Source organism: Sylvia atricapilla, chromosome 7 (genome assembly GCF_009819655.1).
Source record: "Sylvia atricapilla isolate bSylAtr1 chromosome 7, bSylAtr1.pri, whole genome shotgun sequence".
NCBI classification, from domain to species: Eukaryota; Metazoa; Chordata; class Aves; order Passeriformes; family Sylviidae; genus Sylvia; species Sylvia atricapilla.
In genome coordinates this window covers 32665019-32683712 of record NC_089146.1, presented here as the reverse complement: position 1 = coordinate 32683712, position 18694 = coordinate 32665019, and the positions used below count along the sequence as shown (strand labels likewise).

Below are 18694 nucleotides of genomic sequence, written 5' to 3'. Positions count from 1 at the left end.
AGTCAAATACAATTAAAAAAAATTAATACAATAGCACATAAATTGCATCAGACCCAGAAATAGTTTCCATCCTGTTGAAAGATTACTGGTATTAGTAATCTTCATTCCAGGCAACCACAGGCTGGGACACTGCACTATGCACTGTGCTGCATTTTCTTTTATTACAGTCTTTCCAGTACAAATCATTTTAATCTTGGCTATAATAAATCACCAGTTAGACTCTCAGCTTATACCCTCTTTTCACCTGTGAAGTTTTGTTCATCTTTGTTGGAGCTCAGAGCAGTTTCTCCCATAAAATTGCTCTCTGTGTGAATCTTTCTTGATGCAGAAGGTTTCTGCCAACTGTCATTACAAGATCAGAGGTTCAAATTGAGGAGCACTTAAAGCAGGGGAAGGTCATCGCTGGAAATTAAGTTGGAATAAAATTTTCTAGAAGTGGAGGTGGCTATTCATACTGTGCCACTGCAACAACAGCAGACCCACATTTACCTCACACGCCCATTCGTGTGGCTGAGCCACAAGGATTTATCATCAGCCTCCACCTCCTGTAAGAGCAGAATTATCCTTCCCAGCCCTGCTCACACACGGCAGCAGGGGCTGTGCTGCCCTGTGAGAGGCAGGACCCAGCCAGGCAGGGCTGGGAGCATCCCTGAGGAGCACATCAGCCACCCACTCCTGGGGCTGCCTCAGTGACACAGAGCCCAGAGGAACATCTGACCCTTCCCTCTAGAAGAGGGAACAAAGCCTATCTCCAATCACACCCAGCACTACCATGATCTGTAAAACCAAGGGAACTCAACCAGAGTGACTTCCAGAACTTCCCAAAGGGTAATTATTTCTTCCATTTTAGAATAAGTTATTTAAGAAATACAATTCAATGCAAAACCACCTCAGTACTTTGAAAATCCATCAGGATTCACGTCACACTTCCTTTTCAGAAGCGAGAACTGATATTTGGAATTTTAAGTGTGTATTTCAAAGAAACAGTAAACAGCAGCTTTTTAATTCATCAGAAGCCCAGAGGAAAGGGAACTTTCCATACAAATGTGCTGTACTTGGGAGACCAACTCTTGCTGTTGCTATAATGAAAGTATAAATACAGCATAGCAGGAATTCATAGTAATTTGTTTCTATGAGCAAGTTTGACATGGCACAGGCAAATAAATTCAGATTGTACAGCTACACAGAAGTGAGACATTCTCTGAGCTACTGCACTGGCATTTTGCCTTTCCTCCATCACTCATTGCATCAGACCTTTGTCTCAATCTCTCTCTAACCCTTTGTCTTGTCCTGTCTGAAGGCCCACGCTCCAGGGTTATATCTTATCAGTTAATTAACTTTTAGAATGGAAATGCAGTAAAAATGACTATATAAACTTTTGCTCGTATATATCAAAGCCAATGTCAACCAGTGTGGTTCCTGTGTACCTAATCCAGGAGACTTATAATAAAATCTCATCTTCCATTTACAGCCTGAGGCAATAGTAGGTCTTGCAGAGAGAAATGTGAAGTGATGAGGTTTAGTAGAGCAATAACGCTGCTCAACAGTTTAAATATTGGTCTAGCTACTGAACTTTATGCCAGAAGGTTCTGGCATTACATTATTAAATGCCAATATTTCATCCACGGTTTTCACTTACTTGGAATAATGCATAATTCATTTCAGAAAAAAAAAAATCAAAAACTTGCAATTTAAGATTTTTTTTTCTCCCCCACCATCCCCCCCCCCAAACCCCCTTGAATATAACACTACTTTTCAACAGATCAAGTCAGCACTAATGGGGAAGTATGGAGATTGTACCTGTGGATAACATATGAGTTCTTCACTGCGAATTAATGAACAATTTGGCAAAAACATCCTAGAAGCAATGAAAACCAATGCCTTCATTCAGGCCTATAAGGTCAGTGCCAACAAGGAATAAAAGAGAAATTGATTAAGGTGGAAAGTTTGAATCAACAAATAAGAAAGAGGAAGATCCTTGGAGGCAACTTTGATTTTTATTTTACTGACTTTTCACCTCACATCAGCAGATCTCACTGATATGTCCCAAAAAAAAAAAAAAAAAACAAAAAACAAAAAAACAAAAAAAAACCCCCACAAAAACAAAAACAAAAACCAACCAACCAAAAAAAAAAAAAAAAAAAAAAAAAGTAAGGAGGGATTGAACAAGAGCCAGTGAGCCACTGTTTGAAAATAATTTTGTCCACAGTTCAAAAATTTCAGTGAAAAACCTAACAGCGGAAAGGATGAAACAGAAAAAGAACAAAGAATCTGAATGGGAACTGTAGCCTGACAGGCTGGGAGCATCAACAGCCCCTTGCTCAACTCGAAGCACACCTCTTCCACCCAGAAAGGATCACACCCTCCAGCTCCTGACTCCTGTCATTCTAGAAAAGTTGTGTCATACACATATCTGGCATCAAGATATATATAGATAGATATACACATATCTTACAATTTACTGCCATTCTTGATTTTTTTAAAATTAATTTTTAAGGATATTTTTAAATGGGTTTATTAAGATGCTTTCTAAAGAAAGTTTCACCAAGACCAGTTTTTAAAAGTCAAGCAAACTTCTTATTGCCTTGTTTCAATAAAATGCAAGAGAACACACTGCAGATTACCATATCAGTACTTTTGATTTACTCACCTTTTCAATGTGAAGACAGGCAATTCCCATATATAACTTTATTCTAAAGCTGTGACCTTGACTTCTACCAAAAGTTCAATTGTATGGGTATTGGTTTTCAGGCAAGATGAAGGAAGCAAGGAATTCTCAGAGATAAGATAATAAAATGTCAGCTACAGTTTATGAAATACAACTGTTCCAAATGGATGATCTGATTTAATACATGTTGACTGTCAATTCAAGAATTATGTCCTGGTCATTACATAGCACGGTGACTACAGAGCTTGAATTACTTGTTTGTCTCATAAAGCATTAGGTGTGTGAGCCAAACAAATCCTCACAGCCTCCCATGGAAAGTTCCAAAGTAACAGAATAATCCTAAATTAAATACCACATATTGAAGGTGTATGATTAACATGTACAAATTTGGTCATTGTCTAATGATTAAAAAAAGGGATTGAAGAGGAATATTGGTAGAGTTACTGGTTACATCAGGATGAACAATTTTTTTTTTCTAGTTGTTGAAAATAATAAAGGAATGCATAAAATGGCCATTTTGACTATTACCCCACTGTCCTAGGTACTCATACTACTGTAAAAATACAGTGAAGTTTCAAAAGCCCTACCCCAAACCACATTATCTCCTGGGAGTGATGAGAATTGTGTACTTGTATAAGCTACATACACAGGATGTGTTTTCTTTCTTTTTGTCTACTCAGCTTAGTAAATGCAGTTTTTTCTAATAAAAGGACAAAAAGATGAGCTACCAACACTGATGTGTCTATCAGTAAATGAGAAGTCTTGATGAAACTCCCATGTTTTCCAACACAGCAAATACACAAAAACCTCCTGAGATTCATATGGTGCTTTGAACAGATTCTTGTATTCTACACTGCCCAATATTACAACAGCTTGTTTCACATTGTTACATAAAATTATTCTAAAAAACGTAAGTGTTCACTGGAAGTAAGGACACATGTTACATCTAAGTTAAAAGATGTAAGATTGATAGTTCTCTCATAGTAAAAGCATGAGCAACGATTGTGAAGAAGTGAGGAAATTTTTAACTCTCTAATGTTTCAAATGCTTATCTGCCTTTCTATTGTATATTTTTAAAATGCAGTTTAATTCACTTTCCATTACAGCTACAGTGTGAGTCTTCAGCAACAACCTCAAACAAACACATTACACAGAATCACCTCCCAAAATCAAATTACTCTTTATCAACCTAAAATCTGCTACACCTACAAAAAACACAGAATAAACAGCAAACAACAGGCACCAATATTAACTCTTCTCAGAGTAACTTACATGAGGAAATAAAAAAGTGGGACCTGATTTTTGTCCCCCACAGGCTGCCCAATGTCCCTACACTGTGAAATACGAGACATCTAAATCCCTCTCCCAAACTGTGATGGCTCCTCCATCATCACAGCTCATCTTAGACAACCAAGGTGTCACAACATGAATGTATTTACCTAAAAATAGACTGGAAATGTTTACAAAGTTATCACATTAACATGTATTTTGGGGTGAAGCCCTGCTGTAGCCAACATTTAAGAGGTGAATTCATGTGACTGGAATAGTAACAGAAGGGGGTACAGCACTTCTGTAATGGCATGTAAACGATGGTGAAATGCATCTTATTTTTAAATTTTACATCTTTTCCATCTTTGAAACAGTTTACAGAGAATGACTGGTAAAACTTGGTCTGCCTGAGTGGAGACAGAGTAAATTCCACTCAGCACAGAGCATAAGCCATGAGCAGGAACCAATGGGGAACAGCTGGGATGGGCAGGTAGACAAATACATTCATATAAATATATTTGCATTAAAACTAAGTAAGGCATGCTTGAAAGCTGGGCTGGCAGGGAAAAGAAAACTGAAGGAAGATGCAGCTCAGAAAAAAATGAGAAAAGCTGAAGTGAAAGCTCTGCTATGAGGGAATGGGCACAACCACAATGGGGATAATCTGGAGCATGAGAGATCAGCTGAGCTCAGTCAAAAGCTATTCACTGCCCTTGGAACTACAACAACAACAAAAAAAGTGAAAATTAGGTCAGGTTCCTGTGGATTAGCAGAAGGCTGCAGCACGAGCATGCAAAATGAGAATTAGCAACAGGCATCAAAGGTAACAAAGGATCCTCCTGCAAATTTCCTGGCAAAAACCAAACACCCTCCACTCTGCCAACCACCCCCTCAAGACCTGGCCCAGGCTCTCCCCATCCTCCACAGGCCAGGACAGCTCCACTCCTGGGAGTGGATTTCCTTATGGGGAAAGGGCTACCAAGGACAAACCAACTATTTCAAAAGTGTCTGCTCTAATGAATCCTGGCTCTAGCAAACTTAGAAACCGATCTTGATGTGTCAGAGGTGAACATCAGCTGAGCTGTGATTTGCATAGGGGCTGTACCAAAAAAATGAAAAAAAATAAATATATCAACTTTCTTTCTCAACTAGGTTGATGGACACAGTGAAACAAAAAGAAAAATGGCCTGATTTTAAAAATAGTTTGTTTCCTTGAGGACAAAAATCCTAAAAATGCTCAGCACCGTGAATCCTAAATGACTCCCTTAGTAATTAAATTATATTGCATCAAAAAGCACATGCCTCCAGCAGTTTGATTCGGATGTGCACACTCTAACCAGGAGTAACTGAGAAAGTGAAGGTTGGGTGGAGTTGACATAAAAACACGTAGAATGTTTAGCACTAAACCAAACCTCTGAAATGGAATAGAGCCTTTTGCTTCATGATAATCTCTGACTATTCACCACTGTTTTATTACTGACTTTTGTTATTGTATCTGAATACAATTTGATTTTATGAGCTCTTAAATATTACCTTTATAAACATTTCATGGGATGTTGACTCTCTATCTGCAAATTGCTTATTTGCTTATTGTATCTGTTCATTGATGCCACTGCAATAGCTTATTTTTGCATTAGCTTCTTTGTTGAGTCTAGTTTATCTTCTGAGAAAACCCTGAGATGAAATTTTTAATAAGAAATCCTAAAAAAAAAAAGAAGAAGATATAACTGTAACTGGTAAAGACATTTTCCTGTATAGTGTTCTGTTTGCAGCACAATTCAATCAGGGTGTTTATGCCAGTTAACTGAGATTTCAAGAAAGTACTTTGTTTATCATTTAATCAATATGATTTGAGCAACCTTGAAAGATTTTTAAATAGTAAGCTAAATTCTCTTCACTCCTCCTGCAACTTTACCCAAGTTTCAGACTTCTGCTCAATAAAGACTCTCCACACATCATTTCTTTTGCTTCTGCCATTCTGACTGTGCAAACTCAACACCCATAAAAACCTGTGCCTGACTTCCATCTGTGGAACACATTAGCTCATTTGCACGTAATGGAAGATGACGATGACTGCACTGGGAGAAAATACAACAGGATCATTGGGCTCCCCTCATCAAACTATTTGACAGCTGTACTCATGTACCCATCACTTATCCCACTGCAAGCCTGAACATTTACATTCCACAAAGCATATAATCAAATTTTATTCAAATACGGCCTAAGAACTAAGTGTATTTAACTTCTGGAAACACATTAGGTGATTATTTAATTCATAGTAAAAATGTAATACTTGCAAAACCACAGAACCAACTGCAAATTGCTAATATGTGTCATTATTATTAAGTCTGCCCTTTGGAAACACCAGCAATTAGGGTCAAATGAAACTCCATAATCCTTCTAAATTTCTTTCATGGTTGCCTCCAGTATTTACAGTTACCTGTGAAATTCATCTAATAAGGAAAGACAGGCATCTTTGAAAGGCTTCAGATAAGACAATTTGAACAGACACATTTTGCTCTGTTTCTCATCAAAGCATTTAAAATTACAAAGTTTATGCTTTTATATCAGATTTGCCAAGTATTAACATTTAAATAAGCTTTTAAAAGGGGGCAGCTATATAATCTAAACCCAAAAATTAATAAGAAGCAGCCATCTTCCTATAAACGCTACAATTAATCACTGTGATGAACACAGAGGAAGCAATCCATCTCACCATGCCATAGAGCTGATCTAGCTCCTCTTTTCACACACCACACAAGTTAATTATTAAGAACAGTTGTGCTTAGATTACAGGAAAATTTAAACTCCATGAAACCAGGCACTGAAGGTATCTATTTATTTTAAGGCACAAATTTGTCCCTGTTTGTTTGGAGGTTTGCTCACATGTAACTACATCAGCCATGTGGCCCGCACAAAACCCAGCCCATCTCACAGGATTGAGTCCTGCACTGCTTTTTGTGTGCTCCACTAAGCAAACATTTCAAAAAGGTACTGAAAAAGCATCTACTGGTCAAGGCAACTTGTCACAAATGAGGCAGCTCTGATCTGTCCCACAAATTCTCCACGGTGCCCTGAACAGGGAAAGTCTGTGACCACATCCCAAATTGTGGGGATTGTACTATAAGAGAAGAGATAATTCCCCCAAATTCAAGAGCTCATCTCTGCAGTAGCTGCTCACTTCTGCAGGCCCGTTTATGCTAGATTTTCTCCAATGCTGCTAAGTGCCTATTATGAAGATGCCCTCCAGGAGCCCAAGGAATAAACAAGCAGCAGCAGAGGCCCGTGGTCGGCGAGGGCAGTGGCCGTGGAAGGCCACGTGTCCCAAGTGCCCCCGCACGTCCCACGTCCCCTGAGGCTGTGCTGATCTCCTTCACCCTGAATTAAACACGGGCTGAAGGAGACAGCCTTGGACAAGCTATTTCCTTTTAATAGCTTGGTAAGGTCCCCTCACACTGCATACCTCGAGTTCAGACACTTCCTCTGCCTACACAAAGACTGGGATAAAAACTAAGATATAGTAAGTTCATATCTAGAAGACAGCAGGAAAGAGAGAACTTGGAGAAATTTTCAATCACCTTGGGGCACATCAAAGAAAACAAATATATGATTGCAGGGCTGAAACTTCGGTGCACTGTCAAAAAGAAACAATAGTACTGACCTGAATTGATCAGAAAAGCGGTGAAAAGTAACATTTTCTACAAGGCTTCACATCCAAGATCCAAATTTAACACTGCAAAATACCCTGCTTCAGGAGAACTCTATCAAATACCAGAATATATTATTCAAAACTTCCCTTATTTCACAAAGCCAATATCAGCAATCCTTTAATAAATGATGCAAGCACCTGGCAAAACCAGCAGCTGCCAGGAAAAAAATTGACTTTAGAAAAATCTTTGTTAGAAGGTGACATATTTTTCATTACTATCTATTGCCATCAAGGTATAGAGATGGCTTTTTCTTGTGTAGTAATTTTATTCCAGGGGAATTCCAATTTTTTGGATGAAGTTTTACTTGATTTATTATAAATAAAGAAGACAGAATCTTCTCCTGAGTCTTTTCAGAAGCAAATTGATGATGGTAAGGGAAGTGGAGAAGGGTTGTTTCCAACAGGAAAAATGTTTGGAAGTATCACTACAGCCATCATCAGACTTGGTTTCGAAAGTGCTAAATACACCACTCAGAATTTGTAATACTTCTGAACGTATTTAGAAACTGTGCAAGCACAAAAGAGCACGACTGCACACCCAAAGCAAATGTAATATCGACCAGTTCACAGGCACCTGCTGTACTCTCACAAGTGCAAGCACTTCATAAGCATCCCTGTCACTTCCAGTTACTCTTCTGTCACTTCAGTGCACCTGTTTGAAAGAGAGATGCTGGGAATTTTGAAAGACAGCTTGATTCAGGGTTATTCATTTATTCTGAAATTGAAAACTCGTGTCCAAAACCTCTACTGCAGACATAAAGCAATCGGAGTAGCATTAATATACAAATTTACAGTCAACAAACATGACACCAAGATTCCTTTTTTACCTTTGTGGCATGACACTTCTTAAAAAAATCTTGTGCTTGAAGATTTATGGTAAGTCCTACTGATGAGCTCTGCCATTTAGGATGCTAATATTCATGGTAGTATTAGTTCTTAATTAGTGAAAGAAACTTTGCTCAATAATTTCCTTTAAGAAGTGCTTTCTAAGTAATGCAGGAAAAGGGAAAACACAAACTGAAACTTTTATCGCGTTCCTCTGAAAGAAATTCCCCAGACAGGTCAAACCTCGGGAGTCTGACAATGAACAATATATGCTATAAATCAAACTCTGCATTCCTTTCAACATCTCCATTTTCCTTTCACCAACTGTTGAGTTTGTTTGTTGATTTGTTCTTCTGTTTGTTGGTTTGGGGTTTTGTTCAGAGTTTTTTGTGGGGGAGGCTGTTTGCTTGTTTGGGTTTGTTGTTTTGTTTTTTTTTTCCCAGGAGGTAAAAGGTGGAAGTACAAACAGTTGACAGAGTCCTTGAATGTTTCACTGATTTGAGTAGGATCAGCATTTCAACCTAGTGCTATTTCTCAAAATTATTCTATTTCTGTTGTCTCTTTCTCCTTTGGTTCTACCATACTGTAAGAATAAACAACTGGTCTTCATCCTTCCAATTAATGGCTCTGGAATGTCTCACAAGCTGATAATCCACTTGACTGAGACCCTTAAGGACAAGAAAAGAGGTTATTTGGGTAAAGACAGAGTAACATCTCTGCTGTTTTCCTGACAACTAAGAGTATAAAAGCTTTTTAATAAACTTGCTTATTTTTGGTCATGCTTCAATATTTAAAATGTCTATTTGAAGACAAGTTCTCCTTAAGGCCATTTTCAAGACAACCTGAATCTTATCCTGCTCAGCTCAGATGAATTTTTAACAATTTCCCTACGAACCGCAGTGGCTTTGGCATGAATTGTCTTTGGAGTTATAAACAGCACAACTGTGACATACAGGAAATTAAAATTTTATAAAAGCAAAAGTAGATCTAAATCAGTACTGAATGAACCTGCCTCCAACATGGAGAGGTGAACAAGAGGGATGTGAAAATGTTCTATAAAACAGCAAATAAAAATGGAGACCAACCAGGACATGAATGCCTCAAGAACAAAGGATGATTCAATTAAATTGAAAATCATCAAGAAGCTAGAAGAGTTTGCTCACTGCAGGGTTACCCCATTGAACTGAGGTATACCAGACACACACCAAAACCAGCAACACTTACATGAGCTCATTTAAAACATTAAGGATTAGAAACCCTCATGTTTCAGGCTCTATGTGAAGAAAACAGAGTTTTAGGATGAAACAGCTCCCACAGTTCTGACAAAGAGCACACACAAGACTGTGTGAACAGGTCTGCTTACAACCATCCATGGCCACAGAAGAGATTTCTGCTCAAGTCTGTAACTTCCTCTGCACAAACCATGACGTGTCACCACCCAGGCCAACTGTTCACAGAATACCAACTCTCAAGATTTGTGTGCAAACTCTAAATCAACTGCTCATAACAAGGATTTTAAATCACTGGAAGTTAGGGGTGAAAAACAAGTCATAATTGGAAGGGCCTGTCTCCAGTTTGAGGGAGAGATTGCTCTTCATTATGTCTCTCATTACGCCTTTCATCCTCCTGAGTAAGTCTCAGCACAGTTTGGATCTCCTTGGACCTCTTTCATCTACTACACTCTGTTTAATGACAATCCATCATTTAAAAAAGGCCCCCCAAAACGACTTTTGCCAACGATAGTTGCTTAGATCATACAGACTCCACACTAGATAAAAGAAATCTTGGGAGGACCAAAGAGAGCTGAACTTAATCAGAGGGATGAAAGACAAAATGAAAATCTATCTATCCTTACATTTTAAAAAGGAGTTTCCTTCAGATAAGACAATCTCAACTCTCTCCCTCTGTGCCTGTTAAATATGGTGTGAGCACTGTCAGATCCTGTGGGACTTTTATGACTGAGATGCTCCAGCAATTCCTGTAAATTGTACACATTTGGATCGTGCTGTCTGAGGTGACCGGGCCACTTCCTATTGATCTAAAAACCCTTTTCCCCCCTTCTTCCCTCCTTCCACCTAATCAAGGCAGAAATACATAGCCTGGCAAGCTTTGATGTCCCTCTGCTTTACTTCTCATTATTTTGATCTTTTAACAATCCCTCTGTTGGTACATGCCCTTAGCGTGCGTTTTCAGGGTCCGTGCCTTCTGGCTTCAAAAGACAGTTCTACTTGATTAAGGCCTTTTATTCCTTTCCCTCAGAAAACAAATGCTCTGTGTGGTACTAAGAGGCTGATATTTGTTTTGTCTATCAGATAAGAACAGTATATAGTTAAGCTAGAGAGCCTGCTTATTCCCTTCCACAGAGTGGAATATACTGTCCTGGTTCTGAAGGAAATCAAATACATGGAATTTATCTGATGCAGTCTTCATCATCTTTATTTTACAGAAAGTCTACAGATCATTGAGTTGCCTTTAGATAAAATGCTGCACTGTAGATTGCTGTCAGGACAAATTCTCTAAGAGTCTCCTCAATTTTTATGTTGCTGGCATAAGGCGACAGTGACAGAAATGACTCGGAGTCTCTCCTGCTATTAGTTCACGTCCATAAAGTAATGTCATGCCAATTCTCCTCCTGCCTATGAAATACTCTTAGAGCAGCTCTACCTGAGGTGGAAGCTGGGCAGACCCAGGCTGAAATATAGTTTTAAGTGTCCTCTGATGCCTGTTGACATCCCCCATTAAAAACAGGAGGGCAGCCCACCATCACTCTTCTGTGAACAACCTGTCACTGCCAAACCAGTATCAATCTTTCTTCCCCTTGTCCTATCAACTCACATCCAAAGAAAGAAAAATTGGTCTAGGGGAACACATTACCTGGAAGATCAGTGGGATGCAATACAATATGATGACAAATTTCCATGCCCCACTGCAGTGCCCAGCTGCAGATTCCAGCTGTGCACATTTGCATAGGCACCTCTGCTACAGCACCAGGTTTTAAGAAATTGGCTCTGGATGATTTCTATGATTTTATTTCTCATACATTAAACTACAGGAATATTAAAGGCACCTGAAGTGCTCAGAGAGATTGATCCACTATACTCCACATAGCCTCATTTGTACCCTCCCCTCCTGCTCCCAGTCAATTCTAATGCTACAAAACTGAAATTAATCCCATGGAAAATCTCTCTGGGAGAGGGTATCTTCCTCATTCCACTACATATATGTATGTATGATATTAGTATGGCATTTTTGTCTCCTCCTCAATTTTTCCTTGTTTCGTCCTTTGTGAAACACCATCACACTTTTCTGCATGAAGTAAATCTATTATCAAATCCACAGTTAAAAACAGTCCAAAGCTTCTAGGTGAACTGACAGAAATCTGACACAAGCAATCTGGACTCATGTAATCCCACATCCAAACTGCAGTGATCATTCTCTCCATTTCCTGTGTGCAGATATACACAGTTCACCAAGAATGAAGATCAGTTTTAAATGCAAAACCAAGGGTAAAGTTTCATTAAGCTCATGAGATTTTAATTTGTTCAGTGCTATTCACGAGAAATAGACTCCTAAAAACTTAATTTCTTTCTGTTAATGAAATTTGGGTATTTTGAAAAAGAAAGTTCCTAATCTATTCTGAATCTATTGGCAAACCAGGAACTGGAATTACTCAAGGAAAAGTTTTGTTGTTTTTACCTGACCTCAACTGTTTGTCACTACTTATAGCGGCAGAAGGTGTTATAGCACAAAAATAAAAGGGAGGATTGCCTGTTAAATATATTCTGTTTTATGAAACAGAAGAATAAATTTCAGGAACTTGGAGATGAGCAGGAAAATGTAAGCAAAACATGATTTTATGATGAGTGCTTTTTTACAACAGGATAATGCCACTGAAGTTGGAATTCCAGACTTTCCTCTACAGTATTGCTGCCCACCTTTCTAGAGTGCAAGTGCTGCATTTGATGTTGTTTTTTTTTTCTTTAAGGAAGATTTCACTTTTCTGATTCCAGAGCATGCTCAGATTTATCCAACACGTATTTATGGTCTGCCCTTCCAAGTACTCACAATTAGCAGTTACCCAGATGTGTTACAGATGTGCTCTCTAGTTCATCATCCACACTGTTAGTGACAGCACTGAGGACAGTCCAGGGTGCACGTGCCCTGTGGGAAGCTGCCAGGATCTGATCAGAAGCCATCTGAAACAACCTTCCTGGCTGACAGCAAAGAGCTGATAACAGAGCTTGGAATGGGTTTTTTTCAACAAGTCGCACAACCACCTCGCCCTGCATTTCTCTAGGTCATACTTTTGTACTGCACTTGGGAGGGTCACTGGACTGCACTCCATGTCTTCCTGAAGTTATGAGAATATTATCTGTGCTGCTTTTCACTCACCTTATTGCCTGACCTCCAGCCCACTGCCTTGTCAAGGAAAGAAATCAGGCTATCAAAAACAAAAATAGTGAATCAATTCTGCTTTGGTTGTTTCTTTCCACCTTTGTACTCTCAGTGTGTTTTAAGCTAAAAAACTACACTATCAGTGACAAGAGGAAAGCAATGCAACACATCTTTGTGAATTTACAATATGATGTAGGTAATTATAACTGTAAAGTGTTGGTGAAGTCCAGAGCAGATGTGGCTGATAACACACCAAGACTCTTCATATGGAAAGGCAATCTCCTTCCTGAACCTCAGTGCCACCCTAGAGAAACTCTGCTTCACATTCTTTTCAAACTTATCACAAACCAGACTCAGCTCCTGTCTTTACCCTGGTAATTATTTTTCCCCTCAATTATTTGCTCCCAATGCCACAGGCCGTTGGTGTCTTCCAGACCAGCACTCTGACTGGAACCAGTCAAGTTCAGCTCGCTGTGCTCTGTTTGTGTCCCTGTAACCACCTGTTACACCCCTAGACAAAAACCACCAGAAAAAGCACTGACCAACAAATGAATACCCACTCTCACTCAGAATAAGGCTCAAGGTGCCATTGTCCTTCCTGTCCTACCTCCTCCCGAATACTGGAGGGAGCTGCTGGTGACAGGTAAGCTGCTGTCAGCTGGGCAGATTGACACAGGACTGCCCCCAGAGCCCTGCTCAGAAAACATCACCAGCAAACCGAAGTAAGTTGAGTCCTTGCCACGTTTGCTATCCTGACTGCATTCCTTGTAAACTTCAGGTTATCACACTGCCTTCAACCTCTAAATTGCCACAAGATTCTAATATGTACCTCCTGAAATTGGTAATTCTGTGCAAAAGCATTCTGCAACTCAAATCACAATGATGCGTTAATTTAGCTAATCAGCAGTTATATTAACTGTCTACAAAACAGAAAATAACTATTGGGTGACTTATCTTATAAGCAAAAAAAAAAAAAAAAAAGATAACACTGACACTTTTTTGATGGCACATCTCATTATAAAGAGTTACCATAAAATAATTGCAGAAGAAACAATAACAATATATATGGCCATTACTGCGTTACTGATGGATAAAACATGAGATAATACAGCTAAAGGATGCCTGCTTGAAATATCTCTGTAGATAAAATCTTATCAGGCTATATCTAAACTCGTCCTATTCATGCTTAATATGATGCATTAACTTGGTCACTATTAGACTAGTGATCACAGTACTGCCTATGTTTGATGTAAGATTTCACTGGAACTATCCCTGCATTTAGATACACTCAGGAAACTTAAATAGCAGATTGTTACCGGTTTTTTCTTATCATGGTAAGTTCTTGGTCTGAATCAGTCTAAAACCAGTCTTGTCTGCAAAGTCCCTACAGCCATCAGAAAGCTCCAGAGCAAGAGCTAGAAACCTACAAAGAAGGAGACAGGAATCTTAAATTGCCCAAGTCTGGAGCTGCCGGCATCCCACGTTTTCACTGTCAATTCATACATCAACTTTTCAACTGTAACAGATTATATTTAACACTAACCATCTTAGCAAAGTCCATGTGGTGTGAATTTACAGCCCAGTTAAAGCAGGAAAGGAAATACATCCTGTGTGGTCTGACAGTAGAGCAACCAAAAGAAATACACTCCAGAGATGCTTGATGGGGCTGTCCAGGATTGATCCACCCCGTGACCTCCAGTGAGACAGGGAGAGTTCTGTTCTTCAAAGCAAAGGAGTAGCTTCTTATTATTGCATTGGTGAGTCTGCATTGTTGTTTTCCCGTACATAAATCAATAAACTATCTCTAAAAATATTTCCTGCTCTGTATCACTGCATTTCTGTATTCTTGAGATGGGGAGCTACAGCTCTGAGAAGGACTTACTGTCTCATTAAGAGGGGGAAATATGGTCAAACACTCCAAATGAATCAAAGCAAAGTGGCAGGAGCAGGAGAAATAAGACACGGCATTTTCTATTGCTGCAGCTTCTCCTTGCTTTTGGAAAGTAACTTGTTTTTCTGATAATCATGTTGTCAGTGTGTTTCCAGGACCAGTTTTTAAAGTAGAGTCTCATTAGACCCATCTGGTCTTTAATATGTGTCTATTTACACGACCAATGGTGTTTGAGGCAACCTTCAAAGGCGCTTGCTTAAAACAGGCTTTCCATCCACTAATTAAACATTAACAATCCCTTGTAATAAGTAACATATTTTCCCCCAAAAATTGTGTATGTCCCAAGTGGCTCTTCATGCCAGCACTGAAAGGAGAGGTCATTCCTGAAGGATCCTCCATCACAAAAATCTGAGACCAGGGAAGTCACCAAACAGCACCTGAAGAAGCAGCAAATACTCATGAAATCATGGAATGGTCTAAACTGGAAATCACCCAGTTCATCTCATTCCACCCCTGCCATGGGCAGGGACACCTTCCACTAGCCAAGGTGGCTCCGAGCCCCATCCAACCTGGCCCTAAACACTTTTGAGATGGGGGCATCCATAATTTGTCTGTGCCTAACCACTCTCACAGTTAAGACTTTCTTCCAACTCTACTTTTTGTCAGTTTAAAGCCATTCCCCCTTGCCCTACCATTCCATGCCCTCTCCAGCTCTCTTGACGCCCCTTCAGGGTACCTGTAAGGGGCTCCAACATCTCCCTGGAGTCTTCTCCAGGCTCAACAACCCCAGCTCTCACCCTGTTTTACCTGAGTGCCCTGTCTTGGGGGCTTTTTGTCAATAATGCCTCAACTAAGCTTAAATAACAACTATATTTATTAGTTTTAAAGGCTACCTTTCTCTTTCCTACAGCACTGCTTGCTGAGTAAGTTAGTCCACTGAAGCCGATGTAAAAAATGAAAGTCTATTTTAATTAGTGTAATATCTTTCCAGGATAATACCATAAAAACTGCAGCCTCAGACAGCTGTCCTCTCTTTGGCTATCCTGCTTATTATTCACAGACAAACTCTGATATCTTCTGCATATTACACAGTACATTTACATGCAATTTCAGTGAAAACATTCAGGGAACAGGATCTCTAAGTATCTATCTCTAAGAATCTAGCCAAGAGAAAGAATGGAGCTTACAAGTAATTTCAGACCTCATTTTCCCTCAGTACAGTCATTGTCCTAAATAGGTACACATAAACACATACTGTTTTTCTTTAGAAATAATTTATAGGAATTCAATGTTCTTACATAATTGGCTAGATATGACAGACACTGAAAACTAAAATCCTCTTTTTTATACTACAGTCAGGGTATGGCTGAAAAAAAAAACCTAAAAAATGGATGCTCCAAGGGAGAGAGAGACTGATTATCTTCAGAGGTAAAAGGGTAATTGCTGCCACATGGTAAAAAAGGCACCAGGCAAATTCATATGAATACTCTTTGGAGAAGAAGCACTTACTGGCTAAAGATGCTGTACATTATGTAAGGCAATTACTGTGTGGAGTGGTGGTGATACCTTGAATGCAAGCTCATTCACAGGATGCCTGAATACTGCAGGAAGGCAGCATCTATCTCTTACACCTGGGAGTCTTCTACTGATGGCACAGATTCCCCTGAAAACACCCACAGACTAACAGTAACATAGAAGGTAATTTAGGACAGAAGGGACCTCCGAGGATCCAATGCCTGCTCTAAGCAGGATCCACCTCCAAGTTAGAAAAGGCTGCTCAAGACCTTCTTTTGTTGAGAGTTCACTATCTCCAAGCAATCTACAGTGTCTCTGGGCAACCTGGGAGTTTCTCTCACTCCAGCCTGTGACTTCTCTTCTGCTAATTCACTGTGCACCTCTGGGAAGTGTGGCTCCATCTCCTCTGTGAACTCCACACCAGACACTCTTCTGGGCTGAACAAATCCCCAGCCTCACCTCACATGGTAGATCAAAAGCAAGTCCAAAACCCCCTTCCAGTGAAGAATGACAGGATCAAAAGTCCTCCAGTGTTGAGGTTTACAAGCTGAAGAGCCCCTGCAAGGAGGCATGTAAGCAAACACCATCCTTGCCTAAAGGGCTGTTCCCTGACAACACAGAGCATTCTGCACACTCCTGAGGAGTTCAAGTAGCAGCAAGGAGAGGCATAAACAACACCAGTATGAAAGTTTCCCTTACCAAACACATCTACAGATAAGATACAGAATTGCTGAAAACCCAGCAGCTTCTTTTCCTGACACAATATGGTCAGAGTTAGCAGCTGGGTTTCAGCTGCCTTCTCTGTGGAGATTACTCCCCTTGTTCATACAAAATATCTTCAAAAATCTTCTTCCATGGGTTTCATCTGAGATCTCATTTTCCTGAGACCCTGCTCATCTTTAATAATACCCAGCAGAGTGGTTCTATCACTACATGTAATTAGGAAAGCCAAAGCTGTTACAAAAGACACAGTTAATTACAAAAAGTGATCTGGCACTGAAACGTTTTTTGCTTAAACTCACCAAGGTAGGTTTTTCACAATTACCCTAGAACAGCACATAGCCTAGGTAATTACTGGAGGGCTCTCCACAGAGTAAAAGTAAGTGTGATACTTTTCTATTATACTTCTAATTCTGTCAGAGTAAGATTAACACAAAGTTCATGCACCTACTCGAAAACAAAGATTACCATCCCTTCACACAGACTGAAAAATACAATTTACAGATTTGATAACCTTGTGGAAAGGTTTGTGGTCAAAACCTAGTTAAAGATATTTACTCCTTTGAGTTTTAGTTTAAAACACATTTCTTCTTTCAGATACATCCCACATACTGTCAGGGCTTTTCTTTCTTTTCCTTTGTTTCCAGATTATATAAGAAATTCATTTCATCTTTAAAGAATAGCTTCTACCTTTGTGAAGGAGTAAATTATTATGTCAAGTTTCCTCAGTTAGCATACCTGTATAGCAATTTTTTTTCAATAAAAATAACCTTTTGTGAGAGGTTTCATTGTATTTCCCAGGAGACTGATAACAGCCACATCTCCAGCCATCTGCAGGCACCACTACAGACTGATGCAGACTCCGAACATTCTTCTCAACACTTCTGTTCAGACAACGAGACCACTAATTTCGAAGTGCTTAATTATGCCAAGGGCTGGAGCCCAAAGCCTTTACCCATGCTGAACTTCTCCAACAGTCTTAATGAAAATCAGGCCTCAGGCAAATCATTAGTAAAATTCAAAATCATGAGGAAATTATCCTTTCCATTTTTAGCACAAAGAATGGATTACTTCATAAAGGCCTATAGATAATTCATTTAAAGCTCACACACTTCAGCTTTAGGCAGAAGATCAAGTTAAGATATTTGAACATCACGCACAGATACTCCAAGCTATTGTGTTAGTGGTACTTTAACGTACAATGGAAGCAGCTCCCAAAACACTTCATTTCACGGAGTACTTCAGTTAGTTTCCAAATTATCTGCTGCAAAAGAGCCAAGACCCAGCTGAAACGGCATCTCCACGACCTCAGGCTGTGGGCTGGAAGGAGGAGGAGGACTCTTACCCCGGGACTGCAGCCCCTGGCCGCAGGGCTCCTGCCGCACCGGCTCCGGCACCAGCACACACGAGCTCCAGCGGTGGCTCTTCCACCTGCAGCAGGAACAGGGAAACGCTTACAGCTGGAAAGCAGGGAACAGATCTGAGCACAAACTCCAGTTACCAATTGTAATACCCATCGTAATACACCGTGGGGACTTTGGAGTCACAAAGCTGTGATTGCTCCTGACACAAGCACCAATGGCAGGCTCGCCTTCTAGGAAGCCACATCCTTGTCCAGCAATGCTCTCCCCTTTCTCATTAATGCAGGGCATGTTTCAAAGTTAGGTGACATACACAGGAAATAGCTCCAGTGGGCTTTGTC

At 39.8% G+C, this 18694-nt stretch overlaps 1 protein-coding gene across 1 annotated transcript in view; it reads right to left on the bottom strand.

Moving 5' to 3' along the window:
* THSD7B (thrombospondin type 1 domain containing 7B) overlaps positions 1-18694 on the bottom strand; it is a 243242-nt gene that overhangs the window by 103717 nt on the left and 120831 nt on the right. The window contains exon 11 of the mRNA XM_066323167.1: positions 18338-18423. Coding sequence (XP_066179264.1) covers positions 18338-18423 — 86 coding nt within the window. The remainder of the gene's footprint in view (positions 1-18337; positions 18424-18694) is intronic.